The sequence below is a fragment of the Grus americana genome, chromosome 1 (assembly GCF_028858705.1).
Source record: "Grus americana isolate bGruAme1 chromosome 1, bGruAme1.mat, whole genome shotgun sequence".
Lineage (NCBI taxonomy): Eukaryota > Metazoa > Chordata > Aves > Gruiformes > Gruidae > Grus > Grus americana.
In genome coordinates this window covers 131,164,316-131,191,899 of record NC_072852.1, presented here as the reverse complement: position 1 = coordinate 131,191,899, position 27,584 = coordinate 131,164,316, and the positions used below count along the sequence as shown (strand labels likewise).

General features: G+C 41.3%; 1 protein-coding gene across 1 annotated transcript in view; it reads left to right on the top strand.

Annotated features, from left to right (window-relative positions):
* The first annotated feature begins 1,382 nt into the window (after window positions 1-1,382).
* Window positions 1,383-27,584, top strand: part of PDK3 (pyruvate dehydrogenase kinase 3) — a 57,771-nt gene continuing 31,569 nt past the window's right edge. Inside the window, exons 1-2 of the mRNA XM_054825089.1 lie at window positions 1,383-1,708; window positions 27,203-27,344. Of these exons, the coding sequence (XP_054681064.1) occupies window positions 1,603-1,708; window positions 27,203-27,344 (248 nt within the window). The 5' untranslated portion in view covers window positions 1,383-1,602. The remainder of the gene's footprint in view (window positions 1,709-27,202; window positions 27,345-27,584) is intronic.

Here is a 27,584-nt window from a genome sequence, read left to right as displayed (position 1 = left end):
AAATACTGTTGTCTTTAACACAAGACAGTATTATTTCCTGCCAGATAATTCTGCAACTCATTTTAGAGTTATGCTACAGATAAATCAAAATCAAATCCTGAAGAGTATGTAACAAAAGTTTTAAAACACTTTTCCTCATCTGCCAAAAAAAGCTTCAGAATTACAAGAGATGTTTCTTTTTGTCAGCCTTGATTACATGACATGCCTCTTCAAGGCGGTCATTTCTATAACCTGCAATTGAAATGATTTTAAAACGTTTTCCAGCTATTAGAAGTTATTTTATACGTTAGGTCAGGATTTCTCAATCTCAAATTCTGTAAGGACAATCATGATAGCAAGGATGGAGAGAGGCTTTCAGTAACTGAAGAGTACCTGTTTCCTTTTGTGAGTCAGTTATAAAATTAGAGTAATATTGTCTTGTACGTGCTGAAATTTATATTGAATTCATTGTAAAAAAAAAAAAAAAGGAACTTGTGACCAGTTATTTGTCATAAACGTACCTAAACCACACCATAGCAAAGCAGGAAAAAAAAAAGACAGTGATTTAATTGTGGTATATTTGAGCTCTCAAGTAGCCGGCTTCACTTTTGATTTTAACAATAAAAATTAATTTCAATTGTATTCAGGTCCTTTCTCAGATAAAAGCAGATTTTTCGAGAAATTCTAAGTATTATCACAAGTTGAAACTTGATGGACACTGGACATAGACCGTCTTCACAGGGAGTACAGGGTTTGAAAGGATTCAGCAGAGCCCCACCTACAGCCGTGGTAGGCCTCGGGTTATGGTATGGCAGAGACTTCCACCCTTAAACCATTGCTCAACACCTACTTCGTTATGTACAATGAAGGCGCCCTTTCTTCCGCCAGTCTCGCACAAACTGTAAAACCCACTGGACACTGATACAGTTAAGGTTACATTTCAGGTTGAGGCCAATCGTGCCTACACCACTGTACGGGCTGGTGACGCAGACTCACTGAACCGCAGTCCATCAGTGCTAAACGCCAGCCCAACGCTTGCAGCTGAATGAGTGCCACGGGGTAGGAATGGGCTGTGCTGAGAAGATGCCGGGGGCCCTCCGCCATGCCGGGGCAGGACTCTGCCCCCCCGTTCAGCCCGGCTTTCCCTCATTCCCGCCCACGGGGCCGGGGCCTGCTCCCGCTTCCCCTCAGCCGCCCTCCTCGCGCTGCGCCCCGCCCGGCGCAGCGATACGCCTGCGCGTTAAGGCGCCCCAGAAGGACGGCTGGCGGACGGCACGCGCCAGTCACTCACGCCAGTCACTCGCGCCCGTCACTCGCGCCCGTCCCGCCTCTCCCTCCGCGGCCGTGCGCGTGCGCCAGGCCAGGCGGGAGCGAGCGCGCGCGCGCGCGCGCGGGGCGGGCAGCGGCGGGGCGGCTCCATCCGGTCGCCCCTCCCGCCGGGCCGGGCTTGGCCGGGCCGGGCCGGGCTGCAGAGGGCGACGGGCGCCGCCGGGCTGGCCGCTCCCGCCGCTCCCCTGGCATGAGCGCGGGTGGTTGCGCCGCCGCCTCAGCGCCCTAGTGCCGCTGCCGGGGAGGGGAGCGGAGCGGAGCGGCGGAGAGGAGCCGGGCGGGCCGCGCCGCGCCATGCGGCTGTGCGGGGCGCTGCTGAAGAGCCCCATCCCCAAGCAGATCGAGTACTACTCCCGCTTCTCCCCCTCGCCCCTCTCCATCAAGCAGTTCCTCGACTTCGGTGAGTGGCGGGGCCGCCCGCCGCCTCCCTGACCCCCTCGCCGCTGCCGGAGCGGTGTGACGGGGATGGAGGTCACCCCGGCTCTCCCGCCGCGCAGGAGCGGCGAGGGCCCGCCCGGGGCGGGGGAGCGGCGGCGGAGGCCGGCGCCTAGGCCTCGTCTCGTCGCCGAGCATCTGGGCGGCGGGGCCCGTCCCTGCGTGCGGCCTGGGGAGCCCGGGGTGCGCAGTCACGGCGGGGGGGCGGCCGGGCGGTGCGCGCTGCCGCGCTAGAGCCGGCCCGGCCTGGCCTGTCGGCGGCTCCCCCGGCCCCGGGAGGCCTCGCAGGCTGATGGGGGCCGTTGTGTGCGAGGCGGTGACAGCCAGCTGTGCGTGGTCGTCGGCAGCCGGTGGTAAACACCAGCGCTGCTCCCTGCCTGGCCACCGCGGCGTCCTGAGGTGAGGTGCCAGGAGCCTTTGGGGCAGGCTTGCCTCTCTTTCCTTGCGCTGTTCCCAGACAGCAAGCTCCCTGGGGAAGAGGGTCGAAATAAGGGTTTCTGACCTGAAATTTTGTGAGTTTAGCGACTGAAGGAGAGACTAAGTTACTGATCTTGAATGTAAAAATATTTATCTGCCATGCCGAGGTTGGCTTAGTTAAACCTCAGGCATGGACTCTGACAGTACTCGTGTAGGAGGGCTGTTATGGAAAATACATGCACTTTAAAAAGTGTTGCTGATGAATCAACAGCACTTTTCAGAAGCACTGGACTGAAACCCAAGAATGACTTGTGTTGCTGTTAGAAAACTGATATTTTGATCTAGATAGCAATAAACTTCTCATATCTGTATCAGAGGTTATTTGGCTCCTGCTCTCTGACACAAGTGTTTAGATTTTATTATCCTATGAATGTTGCTGGTAAAGTAAATATAAAGGTTGTGTGTAACACCATGAAGGTTAGTAGAGTATTCCTTCATTCTGGTGTTACACTAAATGTGCAAGAAGACAAAAAGGAGCCTGTGGTGTTAAGCCAGAAAGTGATTAAAAGTGGAAACACTTGCAGATTTATGGCAGTGGTATTAGTGAAATAATGTTGCAATTATAAAAGCCAGCACCAGGCTTGTTACCACATCTCAGTGAGCTGGGTTTTCTACCATTTAAAAAAACCCCAGAACAACAGCATCACACCTTATCCTGTGTTATATGAAAAGGAGAACCTGACTAGCACCAGTGCTTTCCTTCTCTGGTCTCTGCTCACGTGAGTTGGTTCTCACTTCCCCACCCCATCCTTTGCTGCTATGCTTCCCCTACTCTGGTGTTTGTGCTCCTTATGCCATGTCTTTCTGTACTGGCAATAGCAATGACCTAAAACTTAGAATATCTTTATTTTAGCCCTGGAGCTAAACAAATCATTTCAGCATTGTCTGTTGGAAAGTTGGGTTTGTAAATTGTTGCTGGGGAAGTATTAATGTTCATGAGGCTTTTCAGTTGTGACTAAAGAGGTGTAAAGATTTCAGTCTTTGCTTTAGTGACTTGGGTGTTCTGGCAAAACTTTGCTTTTTGTACGGATTTCTACCATTCTGTGTTGTCGCCACATTACTGCTTGCCTTCGGACATCTATTTTTTTTAACATTGTAGTGTCTGTTTTTCTTTATGGTTTGAAAAGTGTCTCGTGATTCTCCAGGAAGAAACAGTCTTATTTTATGATTTTAAGTCTGGTTTATGTTAGTGGAAATGAACAGAGTAAGAACGGTATGTTACAGCCTGGCCAGCCATGCTTTGGATGTGCTCCAGTCTGTTGTCACTGGATGTGTGCCTATGGAATCTTGTGTATGTGTAGGCTATGTATTAAAGTGTATTCATATCGTAAGACTGACGGGAAACTACATAGTCTTTGACATTTAAAACTTCTGAAGAAAAAAATGCTTATGGTTTAGGCTTCTAAGATCACCAGAAGTTTCTAAGATTAGTAGTCTTATGTCACATCAGCCTTGCTAAAACTATCAGCTTGATCTTAATAAGCTTTATGGGCCACTTAACATCTCCACTTACTTTCTCTTTGGTGCCTGTGTTTACTTAGGAAACCTTGAGTAGGAAGATTACAGAAGTTAAAAACAATGTAGTTAGTTAACTTGTGTGATCCTAGGTGTTGATTGCTTTGGGTAATTTCAAGTTCTGTTAGAGACTTCAGAGGCCTAGAGGAGAAATTGGTAACAAAATCTAAGATGCTGGTGCAAGAATTTTACAGCTCAGGGCATGGAAGGCCTGGACAATATGCACCCTATCAGGGAGCTGTGGTGTTTATATCTGAATTGCCCAAAAAAGAATTTGATGGTGGCACAGGGCACAAGTATTCAAGAGAGCAAATATGCCAAGTGTAAGGAGCATGATAAGGTGCAGTTCAGTTGTGTTTACCTAGCCCGAATATTTGATGGGAAGAAGACACTGCTTTGTAGTCAGTTTATAGAGGCTATCTAATGTCTTGTTTAAAAAGAAATGGTATTTTTTGTTAAGCTATGTAAATGTAGTGCTTGTGTTACAAAAAACATGACTAAATTTTCAACAAATCTTAAAGAATAAGCCCAAAGGAAATGTGTGAATAACCCTGTCATGGCAGTCTGTGATTTTGGTGTCTGATGTATGTGTGCTTCTTGTATTTAAAAAAAAAAAAAAAAAAAGGAATTTGCACTTACTGTAATTCAAATTTATTTGGAGAAGGATTTTTTACTTCATTTCTGACAATAACGAAACTACAATATGGTTTTTATATCATCTTTTTTGGTATTGGTTATATTAGTTTAGACTAAACTGGCTTCTGAATTGGTCTCTGCAAAATCCTGGTGAGCACGGGGAGAGAAACTTTATATTTCTTGTGGGCTAAAGACTCTCTTCAAAAACAGTTGGTGGCAATGTATATTGACATATAGCTTAGGCTTTTTTATTACTGAATAAGTGTGGGTTGTATGGGATACAGTTGTGTGCATAGTGGGGCTGCAGAGTCTCTGTTCCTTTCCACTGATAGAAATTAATGATGTTTATTTTAAAACTTTCTCAGCTTAATTCAGTTAACAAAACCACTATAAAAGACAGTTTAACTGTTTAAGCTAACTCACTAGTACTAAAAACCTATGAAACAAACCAGAAAACAATACTTAAAGCATTGATTCTCAGTTGGCTTTTATAGCTGAATCCTATTTGTGTCTACATACCATATTATGCCATATGTGATTTAGTTTCTGTCGAGCTTGCAGCTATCTTTGTAGCTGCCGCAACTGTGTAAGAGGTTACTGTGTCATGGGCTTGGGATCTCTGTGTCGCAAAGTATGAGTGCTCAGATTGTCTGTACTGCTTTTTTTTTTCTCCTCTGTGTGTGTTAATTTTCTGTTTGCATGCTCTTCTTGAATACCGTTCATTCAATTTCTTTCTTACAAAGTGCATTTTCCAAGATTCTCATGCAATCTCATTGCTTTGCAAAAGAATGATCTTCTTGAAGTGTGTTTTAATATAAACAAGTTTTGACCTTGTTTAATGTTAGCAGGTCATTCTAGTTTTATCCAGGCCTCTGTAATTATTCTGGTTTGGAAAAAGACAAAACCAAAGCCAAAAACTAGCCCACTGAATTCAGCTCAGGGAGTTATTTTGGTAGATTTCCAAGTGCAGGCATTCCTAAATGATCTGGTCCACTATAATTACTAAAATATCTTTTCTGAAATAAACTTGTAAGTAGAGATGTAGTTTAACATTCAGGTACATGAATCTTCGTATGCTTTTGGGGCTAGACTGTTTGGGGGGAAAACTGCTCATATGTGAGATCCATATTTTGTGCTAGCTTTGATACAGCATCTCAATTTAGATTTGTTTCAGCTGTGTAAGGTGGGCCTTTAAAGTATGCCAGGTTAATCCAAAATATCCAATAATCTTCAGCAGCAGCTACATACATGGGCAGCTAATCAGTCGTGTATGCCTAGGGAAAGTAAATAACCCATCAGACAGGTCTGCTAGAGAAAAGTAGAGTTTCTATGTCTAGGAGTGTCCTAGCATTTAGAAAAAGACACAAAAAGACTTGAGCTCATTCTGCCTGCACTGCAGCCTGGCTTGATCAGGGCTAGGTGTGACCCAAAGCCCTTACAGCTGTGCTAATACTGAACTGTGCCCGAGCTAGCAAGCTCTGTGCAACTGCTTAGTTTGGGTCATGTTGGGGTACCTCAGCTGACAGTAAAGATATTAACGAACACTTCATGAAATGGATGGTTGTAGTGAAAAGGTTACTATGTATATGATAATTAAGCACAAATAAAGGCACAGGCGACAAAATTGTGTAATTCTTTGATCATGCATGAAAGAATCCTTTGAAGTTGTTAGTGCTATATTGTGAATGTATGCCAGTATACTATTACTCATGTAATACACATTGCCGCTGCTCAGCTGGTGAAGTGCCTGAGACTTTTGTGAGTCTGAGGTTTGTTTCATCAAAAACATGTACTACTTGATTTTTGGAACTTGTTTACTACTAAAGCTATCTTGGCCAATTGTGCTTAGCTATATTCTAGCCTTTTCTAAGTCTCAAACCAAATGTTTTGGATGAATTTTGTAGCCATGAGGTTAAACTTTGCTTTTGGTTAGCTCTTTGTATGTATAGGTAAAACTTATGAAAATGGCACTTACCCTTCCTTATTTGTCCTATGTTAGTGTTCATATACCACACAGTTACTAATGAGTTTGGACAAAAAGTCATGTATATACTTAAGATAGAAAATAGTGAATCATAGTGAATTCTTGTTGTCGAATGTGAGTGAGGAAATCCTGATTTCATAGGTTATAATCAAAATATCTGTGGCAACTACTACAGCTACTAGCACTGAAAAATATCACAAAGGTTGTAATTTAGTAGTCTTACTGTACTGTGTACAGCTGAGTATGCAGTGTATAATCACAGTGAGCACATGCAGTTTGGGAACTGTTGTGTCCTGGGGCTTATCTGGAGGAAAAGATGAGCAATGGATCCTCCCCATTTTTAAATACAATTTTTGGTATGAAATTGTTTAGTTTGTGGTACCTATTAAACTTACCTGTCTTGAGGAAACTTATTCTCTTCCAAAACTGATATAAAGAGTAAATCAGGTATTGGCATTACTGTCGATTGCTGTCAGTTGATGTGCAGTATTAGATCAGGTTTCTGCAAGAGTGTTTACACTGCATGTTGTCTTGTTGGCAGCAGGCATGCATCAGCACTAGAACTGAAAACCTGCCATTGAAAAGGTAGCTGGCAGGTACAATTTGAACAAGAAGATGTGAGGGTAGGAAAGTAGAGATTGAAAGCAGCCTTATGTCTCCAAACATAATTATTAATCTTCTGATGGAAGATCACTATTAGAAGCTTTTTTTACAGACAGATATTGGAAGTTTCATGGATTGTTTTTTTAACACAACTTTAGTGGAGCGACCGTGCATCTAAGACCCTCACAAAGTTTAGGGCTAAAAGGTATTATTAAATAATTACCTGCCATTTATTGCATGCAACTCTTTTTTTTTTTCTACTACTGTCTGTTCATTGACCTTAAAACTGTACACTTGATTAAAGTGCATCTTCAAAAAAATATTTCCTCTTAACATGAATGCTAACCACTGAATCGAATCAGAAAGATGAATGCTAGTCAGACGTTACTGTCTTTTATTTTCACCTGACTGGCTTCAGCTTCCAACCAGCAATTTTGTTATAGCTTTCATTGGTAGGTTAGGATCCTTTAATGCCTGGAATTGTTTCACTGTGATGTATTTGTACATTGTCATGGAGTATTTTGTTTTGATTTTATAAAGCTAAATACATCTGTTAAATGAGTTATTTCAAGCCTTAAGAAAATACCATGGAATTATCTTTTTTTGGCCTTTCCAGGATTTTCAGTATTATTTTTCAAATGTGTCTGTCAGAGCTTTAAATAGAATCCCAATAGGAGTTTTGCCTAACATTGGAATAGAATCTTTTTACTGCTGTTTTGTTTTTACCTTGAAAGGCCAGCCTTTTGTCACAGTGCAAGCTGGATGTGTGGGCTGGATTGTCTGCTTTTATTCTTGAATTACTTTGGGGTTATTGCTTTTCGATACTCAGTCCTTCATTCTCTAGATAAGAGCATAGATAAAGTTTGCATTTCATAATATAAAAAAAGGTTTTATTTGAATGGACTGTAGCACAGCAAGTAGCTGGAAGCCTTTGTTTGATGCAACTATTGTTATTTATAACTTGTTACTATGTACAACTCTGCCAGTCTCTGGCAGGCAGTGATGTTCCAATGCTGTATATAATATTGAAGGGTTTTATAAGGCCTAATATCGATTGTTGTGAAGGTCTGGAAGAGTCACTGTGGTTAGATAACTTTGTTCAGCAGTTGTTATTGAACTGTGATATGATAGAAATATTTGTGTGTGTGTGTGAGTACTGTGTAATATTTAGATCATGGTGCATTTCATTTACAGAATTATCTTTATCAGTCACTTTTGGAAGCTGTTTCAGGGATTAAGTGTGCTTGTTTGATAGTCACTTTTTTCAGAAAAGGTTTGTTTTCAAATTTTATGCTGCTAGTTAAATCTTCATTAGTGCAGTTCTGCAAAGTTCTCAAGAAAAATGTTAGCTTTGATTTAAATTTTTAGTATTTTTATTATACAATAAAGGAACACTTCACTTCTATAAGTAATTGAGACTTCATATGTTCCGAATTCAGTATTTTAGTATAGTTATAGTACAAATTCCATAGCTTGTTGTGGATGATCCAACTGGATCACCAAGACAGTAGAAATTTTTCTGGGTGTTATAAAGGTGAAGCGTTGGAAATTCTGCCTTCAGTAGGTGATTTGACTGGCTGCTTGGTGCCTGTAAGCATAGGCTAGTAGTCTGCAAGTGAGCATCCCCCAGCTGATGGGATTGAGTGTGTTGTTTCCCTAAATGGCAGAAAATTTCTTAGTCTGTGTTCTGTTTGTCTTTGGACTGACCAAAGGTGCTGCTGCAGTCCTCTGCTTTCAGGTGCTCAGAAATGGAGGTGATGTTACGCTGCATATGCACATGTGTGCGTAAACATGTATTATTTTTTTGCTGAGGCTGATGTGGTGTTGAAGCAGACAGTCAAATGTCTTTTGGTGAAGGAAAGAAGACAAGAATGCCTAATCCACATGATGCAGTAGACAGTGCTTTGGTTTTTTGTAGTTTTGTGATTTTTGTTTTTTGGGGGTTTTTGTTTGTTTTTTTAGTAAGTAACAGAAGTGATAGAGAATACATCTTGACAGAAATTGGGGTCTTGAAAAAAACCCTGCTTTCTGGAAGGACAAAAAGATAGGATTTGCAGTTCTTGAAGATCTAAGAATGCTTGGGACACCTTTTCCCAGAAAGCGGTAGAAATTGTTGGAAGTGCCTGCTTTAGACTAGATTTGGACTAATAAGGAGGTGCTTGAAAATCTGAAACTTAAGTAAATTTTGAAAATAATCATGAATTGATAGCATTCCTTCTGCTTGGACATGGAAGACATGACAGCTAGTGATTTTAAAGTAGTGTAACTTTTACAAGCTAAGGAAATGGGTAGATGGTCTCTCCTAAGACATAAGGAATCTAAGATGATCTGTCAACTTCAGAAAGAGAAATTCTGATACAGGCAAAAGATGAGAGTGGAATTCCAGAAATACTGTTCATTAAAAAAGAATCATATGAAAGCTGGAAGCAAGGAAATATATCTTGGGTTGCAGTACAAATAACAGCTAAGATAAAAAGTCAGAGGATAGAAAAGTAGAGAAAAAGTAATTAGGGAGAACACTGAAGCATAGCATTTACTTGATTAAAGTACGTACATAATGATAAAAGACTACTGAATTCATCTTTGCTTTGATCTTCAGAAAAAGATAAATTGTATGCAGAAACTTAAAGAAAAAGGAAAACACACACACACACCTGTCCCTGATACAGATTTTAGGTAAGTTCAAATATGCTTAGATCCTCTTGGCTTAGTGGGTGCTAGTACAAGTAAGCCAATGCTGTGTTTCACAAGTAACTGACCACTTTCTTCTGCAAGTGGGAGCGCCTGGTGCAGCACAGCTGTTGCTTACAGGCTTCATGGAAGTAACTGGCCCCAGGGTTGCGGAAGTGGGCAAGTATACTACTTTTCTTTCAAAGACAAGGAAGAGGAGGACACTAGAATAAGTCAGGTTGACTGAAGTAGCTGAAAAAAATGATAGAGCTAATAATGAAGTAATACATAGATAAGCATCGAGACAGAATAAGATGATGGAGAGACAATAAATTGTGTTGAGGCAGTCTGATTTCTAGGCTAATTTGATGTTTGCTAAGGCAGTAGCAGTAGATGCTGTACCTGGGTTTTTATGAAGTTTTGGCACAGTCCTATGTGAAATTTTTAATTTAAAAAATAAAACAAACCCAAACCACAAAAAAAAAAAAGGGAATAACTTTAAGTTGAGATTGCTCTATAGTAAATACGCAGTGTTCTGGTGGGCTGCCCCGGTCCAGCAGCTGAGCACCCATGCAGGTGCTTGCTCTTCTCCACCCACCCCTATTGGGATGGAGGAGAGAATAGGAAGAGCAAAAGTGAGAAAACTTGTGGGTCAAGACAAAAGCAGTTTAAGGAAGGAAAGAGGAAGAGAAGTGATGCAAAGGCAGTCATTCGCCACCTCTCACAAGCAGGCTGATGCTCAGCCTGTCTCAGCGTAATGGCTGTCCTGAGAGATAGAGCCGCCTAGTTTTTTATTGCTGGGCATGACACCATGTAATATGGAACATCCCTTTGGCCAGCTTAGGTCAGCTGTCCAGACTCTGTCCCCTTCCAGCCTCTTACCCACCCCCAAACCTACTTGCTGGGCTGGGAGCCAAGTGCAGGAGAAAGAGAAAGCCTTCATGCTGTTCAAGTACTGTTTAGCAATAGCCAAAACACGGGTGTGTCGTCAACACTTCCAGTCACAAATCTGAAGCCCAGCACCTTATGGGTTGCTGTGAGGAAAGCTGACTCCATCCCAGCCAGACTTAGTGCACGTGTTTATGAAGGCCATGCCATATATACTCTATGGTTCACTAGCAGTCATTGATCTTCACAGTACTGTTCTGTGGAGAGTGAGTAGTATTTCTTCAGTTCCCCGTGGTCCGAAACAATAGAATCCGTAATAGAATTAGGCATATATTTAGGAATTGTTTAACTAATTCCATAGTTACAATATTAAAGCAGCTTTTCTTGATGACAGTTATTCTTAATATATTAGTGTTTTTTAAAAGCCACCTTTTTCCCAAAATTGTTGAAGTATTGTACAGGCTGCTACTTATCCTTTTAAAAATATGTTTATGATTTTGTATATGTTCCTGGAGTCAGTTAAATGTAATTTTTCTTTTTGGAATAGTAGGGTGGAAGGACAGATTAGAGCACTGAGCTGTGTCTCTGAGAGGCACAATTTTTCTCCTTTTTCTGATGCTTTGTGTGTTTTAAGAGACTTTATATATTATATGAGACACTTTTTTCCTCCGAACTTTTCTATGTAAATGTGACATTCTCTTAAATGTTTCTTTAGCACAGTATTATAAGTACTTTTAGTGACTTAATTCCTTAAAATAATACGCTTGTGCAAATTTTAGTTGATACTTTTCAGAATTAGGTTTAAGACTGTAAATAAAGAAGCAAAGTTTAATAAGTTACAAAATTACTTTTTGCTAAAAAAATTTTACATTTTAACTGCTACTTTGTTGTTTGAGCCCTTGTTTATGCTTTTCTTAAAGATTTAATAGACTGGATAAATACATTCAAACCCCAGTAACTAGCAGTGGCATAGAGGAATCCTCTACTCTTCTTGCAATGTGGTTTGTTAATCATCAAAAGTATTTTGTAACAAGGTGGTTAACAGTCTAATACATTTCACCTCACTGAGACTGAAGGGAAACTGGACCATGTGATATTGGCAGTATTTTTATGTAATTGGTATTAACTGTGTGAGTTTTTGCTCATAAATGTTAATTTTATTTATGCTGGAGATTTGGAATATCTTTCCCTTTGGCATGTTGACAGGGACTAAAGGGTAAAGCAGAGATTTGTATTTTTCTGAAGTAGTGGGACTTATAGGTGTTTTCCATAAAGGTTTGGGAGGAAGTTGTCAAAGCTGTGAGAGCTTAAGAGTGTTAAAAATTTGGCATATCTACTTAAAACCTTCAATGTAAAATAGATCTTCACCTTTTATGGGAGGAAAAAGTGATTATAAGCTCAAAGGAGCAAAATTCAATCTTTTCTGGTCAGTTTATTGCAACAGAATCTGATCAGAGAGCAACAAATGGGGAATAAGGTTTCTTTGGATTGGTGTTCTAAGCCTCATATAGGTTTAAAAAAAGTTTTAAATCTGTTTTAAAATTTTGAGTCTCACCAGAACAGAACACTAAATTTTTGTCCAGGATCTCCTGTTTGAAAGCCTGTGCTGGTTAGGGCTGGGATAGTTAAATTTTCTTCACAGTAGCTGGTATGGTGCTCTGGTTTGGATTTGTGCGGAACGCAGCATTGCTAACACAGGGATGTTTTCATTACTGCTGAGCAGTGCTCACACAGAGCCAAGGCCTTTGCTGCTTCTCACCCCACCCCACCAGTGACTAGGCTGGGGGTGCACAAGGAGTTGGGAGGGGACACAGCCGGGACAGCTGTCCCCAACTGACCCAAGGGATATTCCATACCATATGATGTCATGCTCAGCATATAAAACTGGGGGAAGAAGAAGGAAGGGGGGGATGTTGGGAGTGATGGCATTTGTCTTCCCAAGTCCCCGTTAGGCGTGATGGAGCCTTGCTTTCCTGGGGATGGCTGAACCCCTGCCTGCCCATGGGAAGTGGGGAATGAATTCCTTGTTTTGCTTTGCTTTGCTTGCGCACATAATTTTTGCTTTACCTGTTGAACTGTCTTTATCTCAACCCACAAGTTTTCTCACTTTTACCCTTCTGATTCTCTCCCCCATCCCACTGAGGGTAGTGAGTGAGTGCCTGCATGGGGCTTAGCTACTGGCTAGAGTTAAACCATGACAAAGCCATAGAGCATCTTTGCAGTGTAGGCCAGGGTCAATGTGCTGCACAGTACGTGCACCTCTTCTTCTTGGACTGTTCCCTGCTTAGGTCTTGAGTGTTAGTGGAAGAGGAGCTAATGTAGTCTGAAGAGCTTTTTTTTTTTTTTTTTTTTTTTAAGAGGCTCCTGGTACTTGGTTAGGAAAGGGCTTTTTGCATTGTATGGATAGATCAGGAACCTGATCTAGGCCATGCTTTCTCCTAAAAACATTTTGGCTTTTTGCCTGTCGTGGTGTGGGGAGCACCTGTGATACAGGCAAGACAAAGCTTAGCTGCTAAAATGATTCATCTGACTTCCAGCCTACTCCCAAATTGCCCCAAGGAAAGACAGCCTTGGGCCTCTGTGTCTAAAAACAATACAGCCTGTGGGTAATTGCTTGAGCGCCTCTGTATTAAACTTTAGAGATCCTTGTGATTACTGTGCTTTCTCTTGGCAAATGCCTTAAAATGCTCAAAAAGTTGTTTCATTAGAACAGAGTGGTAAGCAGTTGAACACTAGTTTTAGATCAGGGAAGCTTATTTTAAAAATTCATGGGTTTATTATAATTTGGGTTGTTCTATATAGTATGTGGTACTAGTTTACAGCTTTTGCAAGTGGTTGCCTGATAATCCATTTCTCTTGAGAGAGTGACTGAGTTTTTTCTGTGAAAGGAAGGCTGTGGCTTTGAGTTACAATTAATGATTGCAGTTTGATTAAAACTTTAGTAGATCTACAGTGTATTGTGTATCTGTGCATTCCTTCTGTTTGTCTTTTCCGTGCAGTGTTAAGTAAAGCAGCTTTCCAGCACAGTTACGTTCAAAGGACCATTTACTTGAAATAGGCTTACTGGAGTTCACAAGTTATATATTGTAACTTAGTAAATTATTATTACCACATTATTTACTATTACATTGGTGTATAGCTAGCTAATCTAATACTAAATGTAATGATTTTGTCCATGTCGAGCTAGTTGTGCTAATGACAGCTGTCTGATGTTTTGTCCTTGACCCGCATTTGTGTGAAAATGTAAGCTTTCTCTTGGCACTGGTGGTATTCATCTATATGGCCATAGTAATTGATATGCATAAGACAGAAACAAGCTGACTCTTTCAGAGGTTTTTGGAAATAAGCTGCCCAGGTGAGCAGCTCTGGTGCCAGCACGATCCTTGGTGGAGCACTCCGGCAGGGTGCATGGGGGGTTTCCCAAACTGGGGCAATGCCACCGGGAGCCTGCAGCTTGTGCAATACTGGCTGACGAGACCTGGGTGGGGCCAGGAGCAATGGCCACCAATGCCCCAACTGTCGTGTGTCTGTCCGTGTCTCCCCCCCTCCCCCCATGATTAAAAGAAACCCTTAGGGAGCATGGCTGACCAGAGTGGACACATGTGGGAGGGCATCCAGGAAGGGTGCTGAAGCTCTGCTGGTTTAACCAGGGTGCAATGGTATCCACCTGGCAGAAAGCCATGGCCTCTGAACTCTGCACCCACCATGGCTGACAGCTTCCCAGACAGCTCCAGTGGGAACATGCTGCCACCCAGGTGCCTGGCTGCAGGGTGTGCCCTACTCTTAGGCCAGTACTGGAGGCAGCAGTGAGCACGTCTGAGAGAGGTGCGCCCAGGTAGAGGAACTCTTTCCAGCTTCTGGAGGAGGTGAGTAGGTTGAGGAGTATCAGGAAGTGCGAGACACACACGCTACTGGAATTGCACCCTACCTTCCCTGGGACAGGCCCAACAGGCAGACAGGACGCATGATATGGAGGATTCCCTATCCTCTCTGCACCCGGCTGAACACAGTGACTTGAGGAACAGGCGGCAATGGTGACAAGTTCCTGCCCAGCACAGCAGGCGCATCTCCTCTGTGATACCCCACCTTCCCAGGTGCCCCGTTGCAACAGGCATGAAGCTCTGCAAGTGGAACTGAACATTAACAAGGACAATGGTTCATCTAGCTTGGAAGTGTCGTCAAGGTTAAGTCAGCTATGCCCTGCATCAAAACTGCTTCCATAAAGAAATGAAGATGGATCATTGTTATAGGAGACTCCCTTCTGAGGGGAACAGAAGGCCCAATATGCAGACCGGACCCACTTCTTGGGGAAGTCTGCGGCCTCCCTGGGGCCCAGGTTAAAGATGTGAAGAGAAAGCTTCCTACCCTGGTATGGCCCTCAGATTACTATCCATTATTGATTTTTCAGGTAGGGAGTGATGAAGTTGCACCAAGAAGTCCAAGGGCAATGGAGAGAGAGTTCAGGGCCTTGGGACAACTGGTCAAGGGATCAGGAGCGCAAGTAGTGTTCTCCTCTATCCTTCCAGTTGCAGGGAATGATGAGGGGAGAAACAGGAAGAGCCAGCAAATCAATTTCTGGCTCTGAGCCTCGTACCACCAGCAGAATTTTGGGTTTCTTGATCGTGGGTCAGTCTGTAAGACACCAGACCTCCTGATGACTGATGGAGTACACCACTCTCAAAGAAGGAAAAGGATCTTTGCGCAGAAGTTAGCAGGGCTCGTTGAAAGAGCTTTTAACTAGATTTGAAGGAGGAAAGGGATAAAACCAGGCTCACTAGATATAAGCCTGGGGACGGCATGCCAACATTTGAGGGACAGTGTACTAGCAAAGTCCTTCAGTCTGCCATCTCAGTGGAGGTAGGGAATGGAGATCCATGTGGCAGCAAAGACACAAGGGTTATTGATGTGTTGGAAGCCATGGAAGTGCCTGAGAATGGTCACATAGGAGTTAGGACTTCTTCCCTCAAAAAGGTGGTGGGATCAGTAGCCCAACTGAAGTACATCTTCACCAATGCACGCAGCATGGGCAACAGACAGGAGGAGCTGGAAGCCATTGTACAGTGGGAAAACTATGATATAGTTGCCATCATGGAAACACGACTTGCACAACTGGAGTACTGCAATGGATGACTATAAACTATTCAAGAGGGATAGGCAAGGAAGGAGAGGGAATGGGGTAGCCCTGTATGTTAGGGAATGTTTTGATTATCTAGAGCTTAATGATCGTGACAATAGGGTTGAGAGTTTATGGGTAAGCATCAGGGGAAAGGCCAACAAGGCAAATATGGTGGAAGTCTGTTATAGGCCACCCAACCAGGATGAAGAGGCAGATGAAATATTCTATAAGCAGCTGGGAGAAGCCTCACAATCACTAGCCCTTGAAGTCCCCCACAAGAACAACTTACCAGACGTTTGCTGGAAATACAATACAGCAGAGAGGAAACAGTCTAAGAGATTCCTGGAGTGTGTGGGAGATAACTTCCTGACACAACTGGTGAGTGAACCAGCTAGGGAGGGCGCCCAGCTGGACCTGTTGCTTGTGAACAGAGAAGGACTTGTGGGTGGTGTCATGGCTGGAGGCTGTTTTGGGCACAGTGATCATGGAGTGATAGAGTTTTTGATTCTTGGAGAAGTTAAGGAGGGGGGTCAGCAGAACTGCTACCTTGGACTTCCAGAGGGCAGACTTTGGCCTGTTTAGGAGCCTGGTTGGCAGAGTCCCTTGGTAGGCAGTCCTGAAGGGCAAAGAAGTCCAGGAAGGCTGGACACTCTTCAGGAAGGAAATCTTAAAGGTGCAGGAGCAGGCCATCCCCATGTGCCAAAAGACGACCCAGCCAGCAGGGAAGACGACCAGTGTGGCTGAACAGAGAACTTTGACTAGAACTCAGGGGAAAAAAAAGAGAGTTTATGGCCTTTGGAAGAAGAGGCAGGCAACTCCGGAGGACTACCAGGATGTTGTGAGGTTATGCAGGGAGAAAATTAGAAGGGCCAAAGCCAAACTAGAACTTAATCTGGCTACTGCTGTAAAAGACAATAAAAATGTTTCTATAAATACATTTGCAACTAAAGGAGGGCTATGGAGAATCTCCATCCTTTATTGGATGCGGGGGGAAGCATAGTGACAAAGGATGAGGAAAAGGCTGAGGTACTCAATGCCTGCTTTGCCTCAGTCTTTAATAGTAAGACCAGTTGTTCTCTGGCCCCCTGAGCTGGAAGACAGGGTCAGGGAGCAGAATGAAGCCCCCATAATCCAAGGGGAAATGGCTAGCGACCTGCTACACCACTGAGACACACACAAGTCCATGGGGCCGGATGGGATCCACTCAAGGGTACTGAGGGAGCTGGAGGAAGTGGTCACCAAGCCACTTTCCATCATTTATCAGCAGTGCTGGCTAACTGGGGAGGTCCCAGCTGACTGGAAGATAGCAAATGTGATGCCCATCTACAGGAAGGGCTGGAAGGAGGATCTGGGGAACTACAGGCCTGTCAGTCTGATCTCGGTGCTGGGGAAGGTGATGGAGCAGATCATCTTGAGTGCCATCACACAACACATATACAGGACAACCAAGTGATCAGGCACAGTCAGCCCATGGGTTCATGAAAGGCAGGTCCTGCTTGACCAGCCTGATCTCCTTCTATGACAGGGTGACCCACTTTGTGGATGAGGGAAAGGCTGTGGATGTTATCTACCTGGACTTTAGTAAAGCCTTTGACACTGTTTCCCACAGAATTCTCCTGAAGAAACTGGTTGCTCATGGCTTGGATTAGTGTATGCTTTGCAGGGTAAAAAAACTGGCTGGATGGCTGGGCCCCAAGACTTAAATTCAATTGGCGGAATTGAGTTCCCCAGGGCTCAGTACTGAGGCCGGGCCTCTTTAATGTCTCTATTAATGATCTGGATGAGGGGATCATGTTTTAAGTTTCATTTTTTAAAACTTCAGAGATTGTCCAGTTTCACTAACATAGAATCAATCTCTTACTATGCTGATCATATGTGCCAAGTGAAAGCATGTCCTTAAAACAAGGCACTTGAAAGAAAAAAAAATTGTAGGTGTTGGTGAAAGTAGCCTTAGAGAGCAGTGATAGAACTAGGACCGAAGCTTAAATTTGAGATGTCTTAAAACCAGACTGAATACCTAAGGTTAGTGTGGGCCGTATTCTTAAATTTGGCCATCCACTGGCTACCTATGTTGGAACAGCTGTACAGGTTGTGGTTGCTATCCCGTAGCACAACATGGTAGGTCTGAAAGGGAATACAGTTTCAACATACAGCTTCCTTAGAGGCAGCCTGTGGTAGAGAGTGAGGGTCAGCAAGAGTCAGCCTCTCCAGTTATGTTGTGTGTGTTCTTTTTCCCTTTGCTTCATCATCTTTATTAGGTTTTACAAAGCCCTGTCTTTTACCAAACAAACAAACCCTGCATGTTTTTTGTGGGATTGGTATTTTTAGTGGTTGGTGAGAGAAATAGCGAGACAGTATGCTGAAAGTGTCTCTCTTCCTAGTGGGGAATAGGAATGCTTTTGGAGTTGGGGTTGGGTTTTGGGTTTTTTTCATTTGGTATTTTGGGTTTTTTTTTGTTGGGGTGGGTTTTTTTTTGGTAGCCACAATTACTGGGACTGTGCAAGCATAGTTTGTTTGCCTTTTAGTATATAGCCCTTGCTCCTGAAATGGTGTGTTATCAGTGAAATTCAGCGATCCTTTAGTTCTGTTTTCCTAGCTCCTGCAGCAAGTTACTAGTTTTAGCCTTTGCTCAGTCCACTCTGATGCCTTGATCTTTTTGCATATTGTTTTGAAGATTTCTCCGCCCCTCTGTGTCACTTTTTTTTTCAGTTTGCCTGTACAGGATCTAAAAAGTATTATGGAAGCTGAAGAGAAGAAGGTAGATATGGTCAATCATTCCTGCCTTCCTGTCTTTCTTCCTTTATTTTGTGCTAGATAAAAGCAGCAGCAGTAGTAGTAGTTTCACAGGGATAGGGAGTGAAAGGCTTCTGACCTTGTTTTTTATGGATTCTGAATGGAGACCTTCCTCTCTGACATACGACAGGTGTGACTTTACTGCTTCTTGAGTCTTAAAGTAGCGTGATGTCTAATGTCTCAGCTCGGTGTTAGATACATAGTTAATGGAGGGAACTAGACCTCTAGGTGCAGTGAAAAGATAAAAAGAGCACTTAGTTTCTTCTTCTCCTTTCTCCTCTGACAGATAAGCATTAATACTCAGAAACTGCTGATGCTTTTATGACGTGACCCCAGCAGTCCAGTACCTGCTAGGGATGTGACAGCCATATTAGGTTTTTGAAGCAGGTGACTTTGATCATCATCTCTGAAGGATGACTACTGTAGTCTGTTCTCAAACGGGTATTTCATGAATGTGGGAATCTGGCAGCTGAACTGTGAGAGCATTTGACAGTATTCTGGAGGAACTAGCATTCATGGTCTCATGCTGCATTTTTGCACTTCTCTGCAGCAAAATCGAGGTTTGTGTACAGCCTTCTGTATGGAACTAATCCTTTTGTAATCTGAATCGTGGACAGCATAGTATTGCTCTGGCAATTTGTAGAATTTGCCAGAATTGAATCAGGGTCTGCTGCATGTGTGTGAATAACCTCTACATTGTTTCTGCCTCTTGTTGCAGGACTCAGAACAAAAGTTTTCTCTAAGTCCAGTTGTCTAATTCCATCTCTGTGATGGAAGGAGCTGAAAAGAAACTGGTTCAGAGGGAGCACTGTGATGAATGTTCATTCCTTCTAATTAAAAAATACTTTTTTTCCTACATGCTATACAGGCATATGATCCCTAGAGTCCGAGTGGGCCTTATTATCATTACATTTATTTTCCATTTCTTAGCACTATGAGGTAAAAGGGGAAAGAGAAAAACAGGGAAGAGATGAGTAAATGTTCAGACAAGAGTTGAATCCCAGAGAGGGGAAAATAGATTAGTAGAGAAAACTGTGGAAGTAGAATTCTGCTCCCTGAATTTCCTTTGGATTGAAGGTCCACCAGTAGTAATATTGATGTATAACCCTGAAACAGTCCACTTTTAATCTTTTCCCATCTGATAGTATTGCATTTAGAAGACCTAATGCGTTCAAGCCTGCTTTTGTGACCTGCGTTACCTTGAAGCTTCTGGATCATGTTTTATTTATGCGTTTTCTTACCTCTTAGCCTTTCCCTGCCCCATCTTCCCCTTCCCTCCTGCTCCCCCCCCAATACCTGTCTGAATAAATGGCATGATTTATTTTTGGTGGAAATGTCTATTAACGCCTTTTCACATCTAAGAAAATTGATTTTAATATTGGATGCCACCTTCTGGGTGAACTTCTTATGAAATCTTAATGTCTTACTGCTTTATTTAAATAAGCTTACCTGTATCCTCAAACTTGAGGAAGACAGTCAAATCAGTTCTTCAGGTGTGTCATACTTCACTGCATAAGGAAATCCATCATCATTTAGGGACACTCTCTTTCTCTCTCATGGATGGTGACCATTCCAAATGCAGCAATGTTTGTGGAGGTACCATTCCCACTCTATTGTTACAAACCCTGGCTTTTCTATCATGTGTAAGGCTGTTATATGGAAGGTTGTCCATAGAATATTCTTCACTGACTTTAGTTTGAAGTAAAGTCCAGGAAATCACTGTTTAGGTCCTTGTTTGACTGATGTATTTTCTTATTTTCACTATGTTGAAGGCTGTGTCTGTTGTCAGTCTGTAACATTGACTTGTACTTAAACAAAAGAATCTCAAGATAGATGTCACAGTCTCTCTTTGGTGATGGGTTTGAACTGCAGATTTGAAGGTGGCAGAGGGGAGGCTGTGAATGTTCTTTTCTATATGAGTTTTGTATAGGGTGACTGACTAGCCCAGACAGGTAAGATTATTCAGAAGATTGAAGATGGTAGAGCATTTATTGAATAACCTCTTTCTTTAAAATGTTTTTAAAGACCTACTGTGGTGACACTTGACATTTCTTTCAGTTTTTGCACTAAGTATGCATGTAGTAGTAATAATTTGAAATAATTTGAAGATTATTTCCTTCACAACTATCTTGTTTTTTATTGCCATTTTTCTGTCAAAGTAACTTCTGTATAACTTAATTTACACAATCTGTGCCACATCTTTACTAACTCTGACTTGCTTCAGAGTTCTCACTTTTTGCTTGTTTTTCTCCCTGTGTGAAATTGCACTGCTTTCTTTTTGCAGAAGATGGAGAAGATATGTGGTGACCACCTTCTTCCTCTTGAGTCGTGAGAGAATTAAGGCTACATAGAATGTTAGGCAGTGTTCAGTCTAATCTCCAGTTCAGAGACTGAATCAACTAGCTTAATGCTATTTTGGGCAGATGTCTAACTTCACTAGTAAAAGAGATGGCAGAAAAGCAGAGCAGATTGCTGTCTTTCGCAATGTGTAGCATCGGGAAGTTTCTGTCAAATTATGACTTGAATTTTCTGCAGTTTGAGCCTAATACTTGTTTGGTCCTTGATGGACTAGGTTACTGCTGCCTCCTCTGTAGTGAACTGTAAGGCTTTGAAGAGTATTGCTGTATTCTTTATCTATTTCTTCTCGGGTAAACCTAGTCAGATTCATTATTTTGTCACAGACTGTTTTACTGTTGTGGTCATCTGGATTTCTGCTTGGTCCATATACCCTTTCTGAAGATGCTTAGAACTTGAGGTAATCCTCCAGTTGTGTCTTACCAGTGTTGAGTAGAGTGGGTTATTTTACATGTGTTTTTCCTTCATCCTTTTTGGTCAAATTCTAGGTTAAGATGTAAGCAATGTAGGTATGATCTGGGAATTTCTTAAACAGCTTGAAAGTATAACTTTCATTAAGAAGAGTAAAAATCTAAAGATAATCTAGCCTCTTGACCCTGAAATAAAAGCTAGCCCCGTAGAAACCATAATTACTTTATAGGGTTATTTTCTATCATGAAGAGTAGTGTGGGGCTGCTTTGTTCCCTACACTAGAGTAGACCTATAGCAAAGAGGTGGTGTGCTCTTTATGTTGCCTTAATGTGATAGTCCTCATTGAAGGAACCCTGTTTCAGCGCATAATTTAAGAATTTGGTATGCACATTTTTACCACTTAAAGCAACAAAACTGAATTATTGTTCAATTGAAATCACGTATCACTATTACAAACACTGGGAAATAAATGTCGATGGTGTGTGTAAAATTGTAAACCCCATATACCATGTGATGTCTTTTCTTTCTTCTTGGTTTTGTGTGTAAGAAGTGTTTCACTTTGAGTAGGGTCTTCTAACATTTCCATTTTCTTTTTTTTTTTTTTTTTTTTAAAGCATGCTTTTAAAGAATTTGAGTTTTGTGTGTGTGGTCTGCATTATCCAGAAGGTAGAGATATCTATTTGCTTTGTGTGTTTCTGGGTATATAAATGTATATATATGGAATAAAACTAATACTGTCCACTATAATGTCCTTTTTTGGCTGTTCTGCCTGCATTAAACTTTATTGGGCAGAAGGAGTTTTAATGAAGTATAATTAATTTTAGAGATTACTATCATACTTAATGAAAGGGCCAAATTTGCAATGTGTGTAGTAATATATCTGTCCTTCATTCTTCACAAGGGTATTAACAAAGCAGAATATTGCTTAATTCTTCTGTGGAACTCTGTTGGTGTTTTATCTTAACAAAAATCAATGCAGAACTTCTGAAAACTGAAATAATTGCATTTCTGATGCACTTAGGTGTCTAACAGCTTATGTACCTCAGAAATTAAAATTTAAGAGCTCAACAGTTTGAGAACAATTATTCCTAATGGATTTGTATACCTCCAAAAGTGTGTTTTTTCCTTAATTTTTATTTTTTTATTAATATGTTCAGGACTAGCTAAAATACGCAATGAAGTTCTGTTGGCTTTTGAAAGGGTCTGAAGACTTAGACTGTTGTTCTGTGTTCTCACAAGTAGCAAGATATTGGAGGGTGATCTGTTACACAGCTTACCGAAACATTTCCAATAGATATGCAGCAAGAAACAGTCAATTCAGTAAATAGGATTCAGGATTTTTTGGTAAGCTGTAGAGGATCCAAGACTAACAGATGCTGTGGTTTCTTGGGTGTTCTCTCCTTTCTGGTGTTTCTAATCTCTCATGCGTGGCACTGGGAACTTCAAACTCCTGCTTCAGTTGATGTTTTTTTCATGGACGTAGCGTAGCGTGTGGGCTGATCCACAAATGAGGTGCTCATATTGGCAACCTAGGCAGCTGCCAGTTCCAGGAAATAAATTTTTAGCTATTTTTCTTGAAATGAAAATCTTCAATAACTCCTGACTTGCAGAAGATTTTCAGTATCTTGAAATATCACTCAAACTTCTATCTGCTTTAAAATCTTAAAAAAACCCCAAAGAAACAAACAGCCAAAACACCCCACCTACTTTAAAATCTTCTCAAGTGCTTTACTATTAAGCTTGAAGACCATTAGTTGAACAATTTTGTTGTGCTCATTTGTTACTCGTGCTTGAATTCTAAATTTAAGTATTTGACAACTAAGTAGAGGTACATCATATATCATTAATGAGTCTGTAGAAAGTGCTATGCTACCTCAGCAGATCAGTCTTCATTTAAAGAAAATTTATATATATTTGTATTGAAACACTCTTTAGGATGAAATGTTAATGTAGCTTTTATTCAAACAACTCAAACCCAGCATGACTAGAAAAGTTATTCAGAAACCCCTTAGTTATTAAAGGTGTAATATTTTAATAGAAACACATCCAGCATTATGAGAAAGTTGAATCTAAAACTTTGAAAAGTCTTTGACGGATTAGCTGTTTTTAATGTCAACATACTCATTTTACTTAGAAAAACATAGATGGAATGAAGGCAAGACAAGAAAGAACCCTAATTAATCATTAACAGTTAAATAGTAATGAGTAGTGGACTGTAAAAATGAAGGCAAAGGCCTTGCCGTAGGTTGTAATATCAAGGTGAGAATGTTGTATGGATAATCTTACTAGAAACTTTTCTGTCTGTAGGTTCTGTTTTGTCACTAGTTGAACAGTGAGGTCCTGCTTCCCTACCTGGGAGCTCAGAGTCTGTTGCTTGCTATTGGTGGCAGGATGGCTGTTCTGAGGTGGACCCCCCATTTTTTTTTCTCTTAAGTCTTGAACAGTTTTCCTATTTATAGCCTGTGTCTGGAAGAAAATTATGTTCAGCATTTAACCAGTGGTTGCACTGGTGTCTGTAGAACTACTCAAGACAAATTTACAAATAAATATGGCAGTGATCTTGGCATTGCATCTTCTGACTGGCCTCTTCCACAGTATTCCTATAGTTCAGTGATTCAGTGATTTATAGGTAAAAAATCATGACTCCTCAGAGTTAAAAATGAAAGTTAATTTCATATAATGTAACAAGATAGCGTAAAGCTGTATTCACAATGTATTGCTTCAGGTTATAAAAGCAGTGGGCCTTCTAGTAGTAATTTATAACAGAAGCTGTACTCCTAGTGTATTATAATGCCATGTTTGCATTATACTTCCATGTCATTACATTCTGCCTTGAAGTCTGCTGCTACTGTAGGTCTTCAGTGCACCATAATTAAACAACTCTGTGACACAGCACCCCTTGTTTCTGGAAATAAAGCTAAACACAGTCCTTGGTGCCTTGTGTAGTCTGCACTAGGGCACAGGATTACTGTATTCTTTCTTCCATTTGAATTCATACAAAGGTAACCAGGTCATATTTGTATTGTTGAGTAACTTCTTGAGGGCTGCTGTACAAATCAAGGAGAGATTATTCACAAGTTTCACTTTCACTTTAACACTGAGAGAATGACTTCAAATGCCCCTGAACGGAAAGGGACGGATTTAAACTGGCTTTAGCCTGTGGTGTTTAAGACAAAAACCTGATTCTGGCAATGTGTATTGACCCAGCTGGAATGATAACAAAATCAGGAAAGAATGCTGTATATTTTGAAAAAAGATGTAACAAAGCAAAAATAGGCCAACCTATTAAAAAAAAAATTATATCTGACTGTAGGCTAAGCTTGGAAAAGTGGCATTACAGCTTACTAGAACACTGTGTCTGGAAAGATCTTTAGAACTTAGACTAACTTGCATATGATATATTAAGAAAATGCCTAACTTAAAGACTCAGATTTTATTTTTTGTACTTAGTAGGATGTCCCTCATTTTGACAAATGTGGTTGTACAGGCTTTGCTGTGGGGAACAGCAGCCAAGGAGCAACTGTTACGACACAGTATGCTTTTTGCTTCGAAAACTGAAGGATATCTGATTATCGCTGATCCTAGCAAACAGTCATTTTCTCTTCCCGTGCACATGCTGCTTGTCAAGCAGATAACTGACCTTACCCTGGAAGCTGAAGCAGCTCTGTGGAGTCTCTCAGGCAAATTGCATACTGCTAAGCAGTCGATATTCTGACTGTGTGCCCAAACCAAAAAGCTGTACTGACATCATGGTGAAGCAAGCCTTCAGCTTGGGCAGGCTTGAAACAGGAGTTCCGTTCCTTTTCCTGCACTGAGTGTGCGGAGGGACCCCAAAGGGCTCTGCACCTAAAACATAGCTGTACATTAGAGCAAGGCAACTCCTTAAAAAGATAGTTTAGAACTGCTGGGGTGGGACTGGTTACTGTGAGGGAGATGTGCCCTTGTTCACGGGAGGAGAGGAAGTAGGTCTCTTCTGCCAGTCCTACTTTCCTGTCTAGCAGCTTTTGTTGTCTGTCTTGCACAAACCCGGGGACGGTGTGCCCTCTCACACACTCCCGCAGGCTGTGGGTTCTTGTTCACCATTTCCTCATTCTCTGCTGGGCTGTCTTTTATTCCTTTTGCTTTTTCTTGCCTAGAAAATAACTAAGCTTGCTCTCAGTCACTCTTGGGAAGAAGCAGTTGTCATCTTTGTTCCTGAGGGGTTTTCCAGCCCAGAAGTTGTAGGGTGAGCTAGTCGGATAGTCTTTCCTGCTGTCCAGCCAGTCTTCCTAAAGACCTACTATATGACTTGTGAAAAAACAAGTGGCTCTATACTGTATTGTAGGTGAATTGGTGTCTAACTTCACTGAATGATTGAACTCTGAAATCATTACTGTGCTTCACAGACGACAACAATGTAAGGTCTTGTTTCCTTTGTCTAGTTTTGACCGGATGTGTGTATTTGTAATTGAAGATGTGAAAATGCAAATAAGTAAAATAGGTGCAAATGTTTGCTGGAAGAACAGTACTAGAATTGCTGACACTAATAGAATTTAATGATCCACTGATTGATGATACCTAAATGAGCAGGAAAAAAGGGAAACCCTAATCCTTCCTGCATATTTCCCCAAGCTTGTGTTACATTTGGGAACTAATCCATCAATGCATGTTACATATGCAAAGAAGGTGAAAACTCTGCTGTTCAGTTGATTATAATGGGACTGTCTTAAAAAGTAGCACCTTGATTGTGCTGGTTGCACTGTACTTGAGTCTTTCAAATTGCAAATCTCAGTGATTATGTGCCTAGTAGTGCTTTTAACACTTTCTGGTTTGCTTGAATGTAATTTATAGCTTTTGTATTATGCTTTCACTCAGAAATTTTGCAGGTGGTTGTACTGGCTATCATCACAAAAGATATTTGCTGTCTTGCTAGATGAAAGCACAATACTGACTGTTCATTACAAGTGAAACATGGATTTTTTTTTTTAATTTTAATTTACCTGAACTCTTTAGGAATTAGTTATGGTGGGAGTTCCCCCACTTGTGAAACACTGCAAAAAAAGTATGTAAAGTCAGGCTTAATCTTCCATTAGAACTATTAGGGCAACAGTCTTAACATCTCATACTTTCAAATATTTGTAGTTAAAGTTTTATAGATATCTCCAGTCACTAGTTTAGCTTAAGGCTATTAGTCATGTCAGTCTTCTGGTTCATGTAGGGCGGCTCCAGAAAATTATCACTGTTCCAACTAGGTCCACAGCAAAGTATTATTATTTTGCTGGATCCCTTTTATTTGCTTTCTGAGGACTGGGATTTTTGTGGGGTTTTTTAGTTATTATTATTATTTTCAAAATATTGTGCTGGATTAAAATCTGTTTTAAAAGTGGAAGTCCCAGATAATTTCAGCTGCAGCTTTTTCAAATTGTGATGTGGTCACAAGCACTGCACTGAACATCCAGGTGGCCAGTGAGCATCTTGTAGTCTAGTCCTGGGAGGCATGATGACCTTTGCTCTTTCCAGGTGCTGCTGAACTGTTTAAGTACTTAGTAGGTTTGAAGAGTTTGTGACATGAAACATCAGTCTGCTGTTGCCACTCTGTTTTGTCCCTTTGTTTTCACTCCTTACCCTCCATTACCTGTGTGGCACTTTTTAAAAGCTGACTTTAGCAGAAAAGTCATACTGATAAAAGCTAGTATTTTAGGGGTTTTATTTCCAGCTAATATTAAGTCTTTGGTATTTGATTTTGATTTATAGGAGGAGAGATTTTTATTTATAGGATTTTTACTTCTAGGAGAGAGGGTGAGATGATGTGAAATCAGGAAGAATGTCAGGAGTTAAGCTCTAGGAAGGTAAAAGTGTATGTGTCTTGGGAGTGAGAAGGAAGTGAAGGTGGGTACTGAAAGAAATTATTTTTAAACTGTGTTTATTTCCATAAGTGATTTATTTTAACTTGTTTAATCTTCTAGCACTAGGAAGTCTAACATTTGATCTGCTGCAATGGACATCTGTGGTTTTTTCTTTCCTTCTAACAGGTCGTGACAATGCATGTGAGAAGACTTCATACATGTTTCTGCGGAAAGAACTTCCTGTGCGACTAGCTAACACCATGAGAGAAGTCAATTTATTGCCTGATAACTTACTTAACAGGCCTTCAGTTGGGCTAGTACAGAGTTGGTAAGTTTAAAAAAAAAAGTGGATTGAGAAATTAGTGTAAAACTAACAGTGTGTGTGTTGCTTTACTTCCAACTTGGCTTGAATTGTCTTAAACGGAAGTCTGTTTTCTGTATTAAACTGTTTATAATGTGTGTTTCTTGTTAAATGAAGTTTCATTTTCTTCTGTGTAATGTTAAGTAAATATTCTAATATGGATCTTAGGGATAAGAATTTGTAAGTTAGTCTTGTAAGTTAGTAAAA